The 13,978-nt window shown below is 50.0% G+C and overlaps 5 protein-coding genes across 5 annotated transcripts; 3 read left to right on the top strand and 2 right to left on the bottom strand.

Annotated features, from left to right (window-relative positions):
* Positions 1-110: 110 nt before the first annotated feature.
* Positions 111-3,233, bottom strand: PV06_07702 (uncharacterized protein). Its single transcript, XM_016408973.1, has 5 exons — positions 2,012-3,233; positions 1,879-1,957; positions 1,482-1,829; positions 884-1,434; positions 111-833 (listed from the first exon to the last, which is right to left on the bottom strand). The coding sequence occupies exons 1-5, from the start codon at positions 2,786-2,788 to the stop codon at positions 621-623; spliced, it is 1,968 nt and encodes a 655-aa protein (XP_016260727.1). The 5' UTR covers positions 2,789-3,233; the 3' UTR covers positions 111-620.
* Positions 3,234-3,893: 660 nt separating this feature from the next.
* On the bottom strand, positions 3,894-6,477 carry PV06_07701 (uncharacterized protein). The gene is made up of 2 exons (XM_016408972.1): positions 5,164-6,477; positions 3,894-5,114 (listed from the first exon to the last, which is right to left on the bottom strand). The coding sequence occupies exons 1-2, from the start codon at positions 6,260-6,262 to the stop codon at positions 4,489-4,491; spliced, it is 1,725 nt and encodes a 574-aa protein (XP_016260726.1). The 5' UTR covers positions 6,263-6,477; the 3' UTR covers positions 3,894-4,488.
* Positions 6,478-6,647: 170 nt separating this feature from the next.
* PV06_07700 (uncharacterized protein) lies at positions 6,648-10,191 on the top strand. The gene is made up of 3 exons (XM_016408971.1): positions 6,648-6,983; positions 7,033-7,130; positions 7,436-10,191. The coding sequence occupies exons 1-3, from the start codon at positions 6,711-6,713 to the stop codon at positions 9,726-9,728; spliced, it is 2,664 nt and encodes an 887-aa protein (XP_016260725.1). The 5' UTR covers positions 6,648-6,710; the 3' UTR covers positions 9,729-10,191.
* Positions 10,170-11,547, top strand: PV06_07699 (uncharacterized protein). The gene is made up of 2 exons (XM_016408970.1): positions 10,170-10,443; positions 10,522-11,547. The coding sequence occupies exons 1-2, from the start codon at positions 10,422-10,424 to the stop codon at positions 11,529-11,531; spliced, it is 1,032 nt and encodes a 343-aa protein (XP_016260724.1). The 5' UTR covers positions 10,170-10,421; the 3' UTR covers positions 11,532-11,547.
* A 636-nt stretch (positions 11,548-12,183) lies between these two features.
* On the top strand, positions 12,184-13,603 carry PV06_07698 (guanine deaminase; the record flags this gene model as incomplete). The annotated part of the gene is made up of 1 exon (XM_016408969.1): positions 12,184-13,603. One exon carries the CDS (start codon positions 12,184-12,186, stop codon positions 13,546-13,548), a length of 1,365 nt encoding a protein of 454 aa, XP_016260723.1. The 3' UTR covers positions 13,549-13,603.
* Between the last annotated feature and the right edge of the window lie 375 nt (positions 13,604-13,978).

The raw sequence follows: 13,978 nt of genomic DNA, 5'->3' as shown, positions 1-13,978 counted from the left end.
ATTGGTAACAAGGTCGCAGTTCGACGCGGTGAGTCTTTACTAGTTGGGCCATCAAGGCGATCAATGTTGAAGGAAAGTTCACTGGATTAAATATATATAGGGTACAATTACCGAGATATCCACTTGAGTGAATTCATGTCTAGTAGGTGCAAGTTGGGCAAAGTATCTCCCGTCACAAGGTCATATTAACCCATCACTACATTCCAACCCAGAAAAGAGAAAGGTTGAATTCAATATTCATATTGTGTCTTAGCGACTAATGGTTCCCCCTTAAGCATACACTTCTCTTGTAGTGTGGAATATGTCATGACGTCGAGTCACCCACAGCTAGGAGGACTGTGAGTTCCTCGTGTCAGCACCCTGGAGCTCAAAGGATTCGACTTGATTTGTACATGAATCCGGAGCACTTCATCCCGTCATAGGTGCTGGACAGGAAAAATGTGAGGTCTAATCAATATATTGACCATCAGACGCCTTTGGAAATCTCTGTTCATCTGGCACATGTAGTGACAGGTTTAAAGAGGCGTTTTCATTACAGTCGTGGAGTCTCACGTTGCCGTGATTTCGTCGCAATGCAATTACCCATCCGAAGGACATCAAATGGATGTCCTGCAGCTCATCTAAACGCGCGGTCGTTTTGCCTCAGGGCCTAAAGCCGCACGTTCCTCCCGTATTCGGATGGCCTCTGTCCCATCGTCGATCAGTGTCTCCTTGAACCAAGGATGCTTGAGAGCCTCCTTTGCAGTAATTCTTTGCTTGGGATCGTAGACGAAGATCTTCCTGAGTAAGTCGAGTAATTTCTTGTTGAAGGCAGTGTTTCCCGGGATAAACTCCTGCGAAAAGATCAGTATTGGTGAGTCAAATCATGGCATGGGAAGCTCACATGTAAGTGTTTCATGGCTTTCACATATTTCCGTGAAGCCCTTGATGTCTCTTGGTTGGGATATTCTAACTTTCCTCGGGTAAAAAACTTGGATGCAGAATTGGCATTGGCACCACGGCCTCCGGAGCAAACTTGCTTTACGATTTTAGGGTCGATCTTCCCGTTACAGACCACTTCCATCATGGCCAGATGCTCGAGATTATCGTGCGTCTGGAACAAGGCGTCTCCAGTAAAGAACTCGACAATGATGCACCCAATGCTCCAAATATCACAAGGAAAGCTCCACCCAAGCTGGAGGATGATTTCTGGCGCTCGGTAATGCCGCGTTGACACCACCGACGAATGGTATTCGTCATCAAAAGTGGCCGAGCCGAAATCTATTAGTCGAATCTCGCTGTCAAGGAGGACCCTCCGCTGTCTGGCTGTCCTAGAGATTGTGTGCGATGACGATGGAATCGTCCGGTTGTAGGTAAAGGTCTGGTACGCATTGTGGACGAGGAGGATGTTTTCTGGTTTCAGATCGGTGTGGATCAGATTCAAATCATGCAAGACTGCTGATGTTAGCATCGCCTCAATATACCAACATGATATCACTCACACGCCACGCTTGTAAAGAGTTGACGAGCAAAGCTTTGTATTTGAGAGCTGGGAAAGGGAACAAAGCCGTTCCCCTTCAAAAAGTCGAAGACGCTCTGTCCCAATAAATCGGTGACGATACAGATGTGATTCCGAAAGTCAAAGGAGTCTCGCAGATGTATGCATTTGTTCCTATTGGGTCTGTCGTTTAGAGCCAGTGTCGAGAGAACTCGCAGCTCAATTCGAGAAGCATCACGATACTTCTGGACAGATCTGATAATCTTGACAGCACACTTTGTCTTTTTCTTCTTGTCGAATGCTTCGACGACCTTTCCAAAGGTGCCTTGACCCAGAAGCTTGATGATATCATCTAGAAACACGTCAATATAGAGATCAAAGTCTTGATGAAAAGGCCTTACATCGATCAGTCAACGGCGTGTTAGAGGTAACGATATAGTGTCCATCGTCATCATCCACCTTTTGGTGTTTGTGCACAGTCTGCGAGCTTGTCAGCGAAATATTCAAAATTGAACAAGAAGAACGGAGACATACATCACGAATGACGGGAACATGGACGTCCGGAGCCTTTTTGGCGGGCTTGGGAGGGGGTATGTAGTCTGCGAATGCGTCTGTCGTCTCTTGCTGTCGTCTTTTGGCTTGGGCTCTCGTTTCTTTCTGTGGTTGTGCTCGTTTCCTTTTTTGCCCTGTCCTTACATCCTCGTAACTTGTGCTAGCAGGGTTGCTCCCGTACGACTCAAGTGAAGTAGGTGCTGTGATCGTTTGAAGGGATGTGGTTCGATCACCAGAATGGTAAGATGCTGCCGAAGACGTTGAGCCGCCAAATTTCGCTGGATGTGTTGAATATGTCGGGCTATCTGTGTATTCGATCTCATATCCCTGGTCGACCTTTCGTTTCCGAGTATTGGAGCCGTAAGCATCGGCCTGCTGCTGTTGGCCGGAGGCGTTGCCCGTGTGGTCAGGTTCTGGGCTGTCATCATCAATAACTATGATTTCTTTCGGAACACCGTTCTTGTAAAACTCATTCCAGTCAGGTTGTTTTCGGGGCTGGTTGTCTGGTAAAATCGAGGCAGCCTGGGAAGGTGCCATGGACGACACGTTCGAAGGTGGCCTGTACGAGGCGGGAGATGGTTGTGGTCGTGGATATTGTGCAGCTGCTGGATATGAGTGATACGAAGTCGTCAGCCGCTGCGGTGCTGGCAGTGTATTTGTTGCGGGGTATGGTAGCGCCGAGGGAGAATAAGGATTCTGATGAGAATAACCATAGTGAGCAGGGACGATAGTGGTTGCTATCGTAGAAGGAGTCGACATGGTTTTAGGGTCTTTCAGGTCTTGATGGTGGTGGAGACTGTCCGACAACGCAGGTGTTGTGGATTCGCGCCACAAAGCGCAGTTTGCAACATGCGAGTGCACACAAGAACAGTTTTCGCAAAAGTCGGCAAAGCTGGGATAGGAATATCGGATCTGGCAAGGCTGAAGGCGGCAGGGTTATCGATATAGGAGGAAAATCTCTGCCAGGAGCTGTGATCGGACAATAGTCGTTGAAGCGGCAGAGAGGTGAGGCAGTAAAATATGAATGAGGACCCGACAAGGAGGACGTGCCTCTTATTGGGTCAGGCACACGCTCATAATTTTGTAGGAGCGACAACTACAGAGACTGGGAAAGAACAAAGTCGACAGTGAAGTGGTGAGAAGAATCAAGCCGTGTCGTGGGCAAGATAGAGGAAGAGTTCAGATCGGTTGACGTCGAAGGGTGCGAAGTCTTGACGACGACGGAGGACGTGGTAACGAGTTAGCGAGTAGCGAGCACTGGGGCCGTGTGAGAGTTGACCAGCCTTGGGCGTAGGAGAAACCACTGCAGCCAAAGAAGGCCAAGGGAACCACAAGAGGCCCCAGAAGGCCGACCAAGCACCTAACTTAGCCGGAGCACTACTTATTGGGGCGCGAATCCAAGGCACGCCCAGGCGCTCCAGGCTCGCTGGGCATTTGTTTCTGCACCGCGACAGTCCTTGTGTCACCCGCGCGGATGTCTGTTTCTTCACCTTACGCACCCTTTTCTCCCCAGACCTTTTCTTAGACACGGAGATTTCTGTCAACTCCCTAAATCAGTATTCGTCTATCCTTGTTCCTACTTGATTGCAACCTCGACCACTTCAGGCCTCCTGAAGGAAGCAGTATCACGTCCACTTATTATTGCCGCAGTTGAAGGAACGGCATGCCACACCCACTTGGCCTGTTCAGAGACAGGGTCCGCTGCTTGCTCGAATCGCTGACGTGCTTCTCCGCGACAATTTCTGCGTCTCCATGCTACCAACTCATTGGTCTACGGAGTATGTGGTGGTGTTATGACGCCAGTGGCCAGTCAAACCACGGACTGAAGCCACCATTCAGGGATTCAGTTACAGATGTTGATGGACAAAGGCTTGAATTGAAAATCGCGATTCCCTGTATATAATTCCGGCATGCCTCATACCTACTCCCTACCTGAATCTACTGTAGAGGTACGGACTTTGCCAGAACAGCTCCCTCTCCTTACCAAGACTGTCCATTTGCATGCTCGGCAATTTGAGAGGAAAAATCGGAATGATGTGCTTCCGCCACTGTTGCAAGCCTCACCATTCGTCTTTCTCCCCAACTACGCAATCACGCCTTGAGCATGGAGATAAAAAGACCCCGGTTACCCGAATCGCGCGAAATCACCGACGCCAGGTCCGCTTTTCACTGATAAAAACAGGGATAGCCATGGGAAATACGGAGTAGGCTCTGGCTATCTCACGTTGTCAAGTCTACTCAGCCTGACGTGTATCAAAAAGGACTCGTCAAGATATCCATAACATGCGATGCCCTCCAGCCGTATTCAGAATGCCTCCCATGCAATGTCGCTAGCCCTAATTCCGTGCAAGACTTGCATATTTTTGCTGATTTGTTATCTTACAATAGGCCTGTCTTGCCACCCGACCATGATATATCACTAGCATCATGGTTAAAAATCTAGAAATGCATGTCAAGAATTATTTCTCTGGCAGGTTCAGACCTCGTAGATAAGATCTCGAATTCCGCCCATCCCCTTCCAGAACAAGAAACACGTCGCGAGCTTGTATCTTGGGATCCTTTTCCTCGTCCCATTGCCCAAGGTGTTTGTCTTTTGAAACCGCGCGAGCTCGATCAGGACCCGGAGTACCAGCAGTAGACGCAGTGGTGGAAAGCGCAGGTCTCCCAGGAGTCATCGCAGGGCTTGCCCCGCTGCCCTTCATCCAGTCGTAAGTTCTCTGCTTCTTGCTGCCGAAGCCCTTACCCAGGAGACCTGAGAAGGCCATCCGTGCTGCCTCGTTTGCAGACTTGTGCTGCTGTTGTTCGGAGAATTTGGACTCCGCCAACTTTCTCTCTTTCTTGGTCGTCTTCTTGTCTGACTCCAATGCTGCAACCGCCGCGGCCTCTGCTGCGGCATCCGCTGAAGGCGTTCCGACTGTTCCATCAGCGTTTGTGGCTGTTTTCCGCTTTAATCGTTTTGCCTTCCGAGCTTCTTCGATAGCTCGTTCAGCCTGCGAGCTCTTGTCGAAAACATCGACCAACCGGACAGGAACTGGTACTTGATCTGCTGAGAATGACGGCTCACTGTTGGCCTGTGAATGAGTGCCTAGAGATTGGTTAGCGATTGACAAGGGATAACGATATACAGTACTCACGCTTCAGGCTGGTGCTGCCCGCTGGACTTGACGCACCATCAAGGGCCTCATTCAGCGGTTTCGCCACAGTTGCTAGATCTTGCCATTCATCCGGAACCTTTCCCTTCGAATGTTGTTGTCTTTCTTGAGATATCCTTGCCGAGGCACTCACGACACCAGTCAACCGTGCTTTTGTCGCCAGACTAATGACCTTCATGATATCAGACAGTCGCTCTCCCTTCGCTCCTGTGTCAAGAATAGCTTGTCCCTTGTCAATAACACGAGACGAGCCCTCAAGACCATTCACCCGCACGGTTGGAGGCGGGGCATGCTTTTGGGTGTTAACCAAAACGCCCGATTGCGGATCGACCAGGTGTTCGGTGATGCTGATAGTGCGAATCTTGTCGTTCAAAGCACCACCGAGCAGGAACATGTCCCAGAGCGGATGTTGACTATGACGAGAAGCCTCCCAATCTGCCCGCTCTTCATCTCTTCGCTTCAACTCCTCCGGAGAAGGCTGATATGTTTGAGCTTGGTTCTCCGTCCCGGATTGTCCCTGTGCAGTGGCATTTCCCGAGCCCCCAGTTTCTCCTGCGTTTAATGAGTTTACATGATAATGGAATCCTGCCGCTTGCGGTTGGGATGCTGGGCGTGGCGTTGACGATCCATAATAGTCAGGCCTCACAAGCATTCTCGCCTCTTCTTCGATATTGATCCCCGTACCAGACAAAATGTCTTCGTAGTTTCGATCTTCCGCTTTGTCACTGGGCCTCTGCGGGGGTGGCATCAGCCCTTGTCTTTGATTCGGGGGTGCGGTTCCGTTCATCTGTACATTTCCACCAGGAGTCGTAGGTTGGCCGGATGGTGTTGGAGGATAACTTTGAGGAGAGAAGGGAGATTGGGTATCGGGCGAAAGACGAGGACGCTTCGCCGCTGGAGGTTGATTGTACGCTTGAGGTGAGAATTGTTGAGGCGACGGTGAAGAGTAATTCATGGCTAGTTGCGGAGACTGAGGACCGAGAGGACTGGGTCTGCCGTTGGTGCCCGCGTAATCGCGCTGGAAGGGACTCTGTGTCTGAGGTAAAGGAGGCCGCGCAGGTGGCGGTTGCGATTGAGCCATGATGTTCGAGATGGAATCGTGTTAGTCGACGCGCAAAGATGAATTCCACCAAGCCGTTTGTCTTGCTCTCTGCTTTCCGAGTGAGCGCAATTCCACGCTCAACCTCCGCCTTGAGCCTAGCATGCCTGTGTGGATAATGTCGACATCCGGGAGAAATGACCAAGGGACTCGATGTCGTATGCGCTGGTAAGATGGTAGACGGCTGTGATGTTGGGTGATGATGGGATGGATTTGCTACGATGCCCGCGCAGGCGACTACTCTTTGTTCAAGATGTGGCACGTGATCCGCCATGACACGCTAGTCAAAATTCCAGTCATTTGAATGTTGAACAATAGGCGCAGGTTGCACTGCACGACTTCCCACTTTCCTCACGTTCGCTTTCGCGTTCCTTCCCATCTAACAACAACGTCTATTGCGTTTCATGATTGCCAATATCAACATGACTGCATGCTCTGGATTCGTTCGCCATTACAAGAATTGAGATACTATCATCCGAACCTCGTCTCGTGTGCTTGCGAATCCGCCCATCTATCGTCTATCACTGAGAACAGCAGTGAAGCTGGTAGAATGGCGACCAAAAGAAAAGCCGCCGCAATGGCCTCTGCTGAAGACGATGAGCCGGTCGATCCCTCAGATGAACTCGTCTTTATTGGCCTGGGTGGGTGTCAAGAGGTTGGCCGATCATGTCATATTCTGCAGTACAAGGGAAAAACAGTCATGGTGAGATTCGATACAGCTCTACCTTAAATTCGTGCTGACAAGACTGTAGCTCGATGCTGGCATGCACACTGGCCGCGAGGGAATGTCCGCCATGCCTTATTTTGACGATTTTGATCTCAGCACTGTGGATATTCTGTTGATCAGCCAGTAGGTGACCATTTCCTTGCTTGTCATGGCGTTCGCTTCTTCTGGATGCAAAGGTATCTTGTGTTTTATGAGCATGGCCATTTGCCCTCAGTGATTGAATACACGGATTCGTGGCGATGGGATTCTGGGATGGACTCTCCCTTGGCCTGTATCTTTAGGCAGTTATCAATACAATATTGTTCAGCCACGATCCCTCTATCTTCCCGTTGATCTCTGTTTGCGCAATCCCTCGACATGCTACATGATCCTCCTGATAGATTTGCCACATTTTCTGCGATCCTTTGCTAACCGCCTGTGTTGTACAGTTTCCATCTCGACCATGCAGCTGCTCTTCCTTATGTGCTCGCAAAGACTGATTTTAAAGGCAGAGTCTTCATGACACATCCTACAAAAGCCATCTATAAGTGGCTCATTCAAGATTCAGTGCGAGTGAGCAATACTTCTTCAACATCGGATCAGAGAACTTCATTATATACCGAGGCCGATCATATATCAACACTTCCTCAGATTGAAACAATTGACTTTTACACCACACATACGGTATCTGGGGTCAGGATCACACCATATCCTGCTGGCCATGTCCTCGGAGCCGCAATGTTCTTGATTAATATTGCTGGACTCAATGTTTTCTTCACTGCCGATTATTCCAGGGAACAAGATCGCCATCTTGTTGCAGCTGAAGTGCCAAATACAGCCACCGTGGGCAAGATTGATGTCCTCATTACCGAATCCACCTTCGGTATATCAAGTGCTCCACCTCGTGCAGAAAGGGAGGCCGCCTTACTCAAGGCTATCTCCAACGTTCTCAACCGCGGGGGCAAGGTCTTAATGCCTGTATTCGCTCTCGGTCGGGCGCAAGAACTTTTGCTTATCTTAGAGGACTACTGGCAACGACATCCAGAGTTGCAAAAAATCCCAATTTATTACACGGGAAACACTGCACGAAAATGCATGGTTGTGTATCAAACATACATCAATGCGATGAATGATAATATCAAAAGGATATTCCGAGAACGTATGGCAGAAGCAGAAGCAGCCGGCAATGCCAAAGGAGTCAGCGCTGGTCCATGGGATTTCCGGTTTGTTCGAAGTCTGCGGAACCTGGATAGATTTGATGATGTGGGCGGATGCGTTATGCTAGCCTCACCAGGTATGCTCCAGTCAGGAATGTCTCGAATATTGCTAGAGCGGTGGGCTCCTGATCCAAGAAACGGGGTGGTCATGACTGGTTATAACGTCGAGGGCACCATGGCCAAGACAATCCTAGCGGAACCAGAAATGATCCCGGCCATCATGAGTGGTGGTCATACCGGTGTTGGACAGACGATGGGTCGAAAAACCAGAGACGAAGACGCAGCAGTGATGATCCCGCGGCGGTGTACAGTGGAGGAGTTCCAGTTCGCAGCACATGTTACTGGTGTGGAAAATGTTGAGTTCATTGAGCAAGTGGCTTCCCCTCATGTTATTTTGGTCCACGGCGAACGATATCAAGCAGCCAGGTTGAGATCAAGATTACTAGACCTCAATTCTCGAAGGCTGGCGAGCAACCCGAACGCTCAACCGACCAAGGTCTACAGCCCGGAGAATGGAGCCGAGATCAAGATACCGTTTCGAAAGGATAAAATGGCGAAGGTGGTCGGCAAACTTGCACAGATTCCACCTCCGAGTTCGACCACAGACGATTCTAGGGTCGTTAGTGGTGTCCTGGTCCAGAACGGCTTCAAACTGAGTCTGATGGCACCTGAAGATCTCCGAGAGTATGCTGGCCTTACAACTACGACCATATTGTGCCGACAACATATCACTCTTGCAGCAGCGGGTATTGAACTTATTCGATGGGCACTCGAGGGTACATTCGGTAGTATTGAGGAAGTAGGCGAAGTCAAGCCTGAAGTCAATGGTCACACGGACTCGCTCAGCAAGCAGAACGGTGTCAAGGACGAAGAAGAAGCCGACGAAGAGATCGTGACGGAGCCACAACGAACCTTCCTCATCATGGGTTGCGTAACCCTCAAATGGTCAGGGCGACAAAAAGAAATCGAGTTGGAGTGGGAAGGTAACACAATGAACGACGGGATCGCAGACGCCGTCATGGCTGTATTGATGACCGTGGAAAGCAGTCCCGCAGCGGTCAAGTACTCATCATCAAAAAGTGGACACAGCCACGTGCATGAGCACAATAGCTTCCCTCGTAACGAGCACAAGAGTATCAGCACAGAGGACAGATTCTCCCGACTCTGTATGTTTCTTGAAGAGCAATTCGGAGACAATGTCACACCAATCGAGAAACCCAAAGTCTCGTTTCAGCCGGACAGCAAACCAAACGATGCCCAGGCTGAGGATGAAACATCAGATGAAGACCTTGAAAGTGCTGAGATGGCAGACCGAGCAAGGCTTGCTGCTATGGGGATACCAGTTCCAGGGCTGGAAATTCGTGTCGACAAGAACGTGGCAAAGCTCTGGTTGGAAAACTTGGACGTTGAATGCGGCAATGCCGTGCTACGAGATCGGGTCAAGGCCGTCGTCGAAAGAGCCGTCGAGACTATTGCTCCATTGTGGGCGAACCAGACACAACATGCAAAGGCACAAACTGCTTGAAAGAAAGCCATCAGCATTAGACGATCGATTGTTTCCCAATCAACGCTGACCCACCGTGGACAATGATCCGTCATCGATTTGCCGAGCCCACAGGTACCAAAGTTGTTCCTTTGTGCTGTACGAGTACTCCGCAACTGTGCTCAACTCACTTCAACGGCAATATGAGTTACTCGTACTCCGTACCTCGTACTGAAGCGAATGACTCTCCACTCCACAGCTTAGACGTCTTTTTTTGCGGGGGAAAGCATGTCCACTAATAAGCTTACAATTGCCGGTTCGCCCAGACCTTGTCACTTCGGTCGTGCATGACAAGGAACTCGACGAGTCAGACCACAATCACACCTCGGTAGGGAGCACAAGAAGCGTAGTATACGAGATCTTAACAGAAGATCTTTACCCGAGAGGGGGCTTTTGTAGAACTACTACTACATATATATGTATGATGATATTATTCCTACCCTGATGCGTGTTAATAGTTGACCTATGTTATAACAATATCAGTACCTCATCTCTTTGCACATTATATTTCACATCTTGATTGTTTGGTGTGTGTGTGTGTGTGTTATTTTTTGTTTTTGTTCTGGCTGCTTGACAAGATTGTCTTCTATCTCTATCTTGGACCCTGCGAATCATACTATTCATCCACCAGGCTTGCAGGCAGAGGGCGCGTCCCCAGCCAAAGTAAGGAAAAACATGAAGACTGCCATTGTCACAGGTATGAACGAAACCGAATTCCCTCTGCACCATTGGTAGACTTGTAAAATTGACGTCTTGTCTGTTATCCCCAAAAAAGGTGGTTGTTCGGGAATCGGTTTGGGTCTAGTGAAACATTTACTGTCCAAACAACCCGACAAGGATGATGGTGATGATGATGATGAATGGCGAGTCGTCATCGCCGACCTACGACCGGAAGCGTACGAAAAGGTTTCTTCCGGACTGGATCCGGCGAGACACAAATTCATCGAGACCGACGTCGCGTCCTGGGACTCTCAACTGGCCATGGTCAAGGAAGCATTTTCTTGGTCAGGCGGCAAGATCGACTTCTTCGCCGCCAATGCAGGGACGGCAGAAGGGGAACACCTCCTGGACCCGACCAAGGACGACTTGGATTCCGACCCTACGATCCCGAGCATGAAATGCACACAGGTCAATCAAGTGGCGGTATTCTATGGGTTGAAAATGTTTGTGCATTACGCCAGGGTCACCAATCGAGCACTGAAGAAAGAAGCCGAGGCACGACAGAAGAATGGCGGTGGTGGTGGTGACGGTGGCGGTGGTGAGCAACAACGTCGACAAGCGGGAAAAGGGCAGTACAATCCAAAATTCGTCATCACCTCTTCATGTTCGGCACTCTACCCTTTTCCGATAGTGGTACAGTACGCCGCGACAAAGGCTTCGTTGGTTTCCCTGGTCCGGAGCGTGGGGAGGAACCTTTTGGCAAGTGACAACGTCGCCGTCAATTGTATCATGCCTGCTTACGTCGACACGGGTTTGACTCCGAACGAGGTCACGGAGTTGTGGCCCAGGGAATGGGTGACACCTTTGGGTACCATGAACAGGGCCTACGACGAATTGATCAGTGAGGATGGTACTGTCCAACAGGATGGTAAAAGTGACGGGAGAAACAACAAGATCAAGGCGGGTAAATGTGTCGAGTGCGTGGTCGATCGATTGTATTACCGAAGGGGAGTCGAGTTTGCAGACAAATCCCAGAAGTTCTTGATCGAAGAAAGTTTTCACCCTGACGGGGTCTGGATGAGAGGGATGATGGAGAGGGAGAGAAAGGGAGGTTATGCTGGATAGAAATGAAAAATGCAAAGACATTACATCCATTGATATCGTAGTCATTGTCTGCCTGTGTTATTACTCTGTAAATATTTCGTAGACTAGTATAAGCGGCCAACATCGACTCGGTCTCTATCGAAAGGCCGCTCTCACTGATATGATGATACACATCTCTTGTGTATGATCGGGCTTTTGTTGACTTGGCGAATTTATTCATGAAGGCCCATAGGCCGTATATGTAAATATATGTATGTATTATATCAGTTTGGGAGATGTTGGTAAGATTAACAGGGGATTGAGCCGAAGGCCTGAGTGCTCGGGCGAGTTCGGGAGAGATCACAAAAGGTGTTTTGGTGTGTGCTATATCAGAGATGACTACTCTGTGGTGGTGAGACCATTTTATTTCGTATCGTCTCGCATCCTGTCGGCTCGAACAGAAAAGTCCTTATCCATCAGCGTCTGGTCTATTCATCCATTCATTCTTATCCGCGGCGATTGATCTGATAGCAGTGCTTTTCGGACTTCGCCGTGAGTTATCCTTTTCAACAGATATACGGAGTACAGAAGACTAAGAATCGTTGGTTTTTCACCTGATAGTGAAAATTTCCAGGGCGTCCTCGGAGTTGTTGCAGTATTCTTTGTCTTTGTCTATTACATTCGAAAAGGTGACATGCCGAGAGCGCGTGCTTTTCACGGGACAATCGTCCACTGTCCAACGATCGGCGACACCAAGATCCTGGAAAACAGTCTGTTGGTAGTTTCGACCGATGGCCGAATCAGTCACCTCGAACATGACATTCCACGAAGCGACGTCGAGGAGACTCTCTCGCGACTGCAACTTCCAGGACAAGAACAACCGCGGATGGTCAAATACCTCGACCGCGCCGACTTCTTGATCCCCGGTTTCGTCGACACGCACAACCACGCACCCCAATGGGGTCAACGCGGGCTGGGTGGTGGCCTGCACATCCTCAACTGGTTGGACGAGATCACTTTTCCGAACGAGGCGAAATTCCGGGACGCCGAACACGCGCGCAAAATCTACTCGTCTTGTGTCGACGGGTTCATCAGGCAAGGGGTCACGACGTGTTCGTACTACGCCTCTCTGCATGGAGAAGCCACCACGATCCTGGCGGACGTGTGTCATGCCAAAGGCCAACGGGCCCTGATCGGGAAGTGTAACATGGACCGGAACGCGCCCGACTACTACAGGGACAAAGACGCTACGGAGTCTCTGCAGGTCACGAGGCAAGTCATCGACCACGTCCGCGCGCTCGACCCGTCGAGTGATGCTCTGATAAAACCTATACTCACGCCGCGGTTCGCGATATCGTGCGACGACGAGCTACTCGCGGGTCTCGGGTCTCTGGCCAAAGAGCACCCCGATCTACCCATCCAGACGCACTTCAACGAGGCCCAGCAGGAGATCGACGCGACGCTGGGGCTGTTTCCAGACTTCAAAAACGAGGCCGACCTCTACGACCATTTCGGGTTGCTGACGGACCGCAGCATCCTGGCGCACTGCACCATCATGACGGACTATGAAATGGACAAGTTGCAGCAAAAGCACAGCGGGGTGGCTCATTGTCCCATCGCCAACACCACGGTGGGAGGCGGGTTCATGGCCGCGCCCATCGGGAGATTCCTCGAGAAGGGCATCAAGGTCGGCCTGGGCACTGATAGCGGTGGAGGGTTCTCGTCGAGCATCCTTGACGCCATGCGACAGGCCGTCATCGTTTCGAACGCCCGGCAAGCCATAAACGGGGAGCCGGCACTGTCGATCTGGCAGTGTTTCTCCCTGGCCACGCTGGGCGGGGCAAGAGTGTGTAGCCTGGACGACAAGATTGGGAATCTCCAGGTCGGCAAAGACTTTGACGCCCTTGTGATTCGAAGTGACGTCGACGGGGTCATGACCATGGTTCAGGAAGATGATACTCTGGCGATGGTGTTTGAAAAGTTCTTGATATCCGGAGATGACCGCAACATTGATGAGGTTTACGTCAAGGGACGGCAGCTGAAAGGTATGAATAGTTAGCTGGGTGACTATGTGAAGTGGTATGAGACTATGGTACGAGTTACTTGTATGATGGGATAAGAGTACTACTATAAGAGGACTCAGTACCATTAAAGAAAGAAAAGAATTGATGACTCAGGGCTCAGCTAAGGACTTTAGTCATAGTCAGCGTCTTCTTCGCTGTCTCCGTTAAAGAATGATGGGGATTTTAGTCAAATCCTGCAGATGGATACGGGGTAATCGACTGGCAGATGCGCCTATTACTGGATCTGGAACTGGGGATCTGTAATCGACAGTACGTGATACTTTTTTCCCTATCACTTGGTTTTTATTATATTGCATACTTGAGGGACTTGTAAAGAGTATTTGTACCTTGTAGAGATGTCTGCCATGAAAGGGGATTTACGTAAATACTTTTACTCTAGAAACATTCGCAGTCCCTTTTACTCTG

The sequence above is a fragment of the Exophiala oligosperma genome, assembly GCF_000835515.1.
Source record: "Exophiala oligosperma strain CBS 72588 unplaced genomic scaffold supercont1.7, whole genome shotgun sequence".
Taxonomy (NCBI): Eukaryota; Fungi; Ascomycota; class Eurotiomycetes; order Chaetothyriales; family Herpotrichiellaceae; genus Exophiala; species Exophiala oligosperma.
This window is presented reverse-complemented; position numbering and strand designations above follow the sequence as displayed.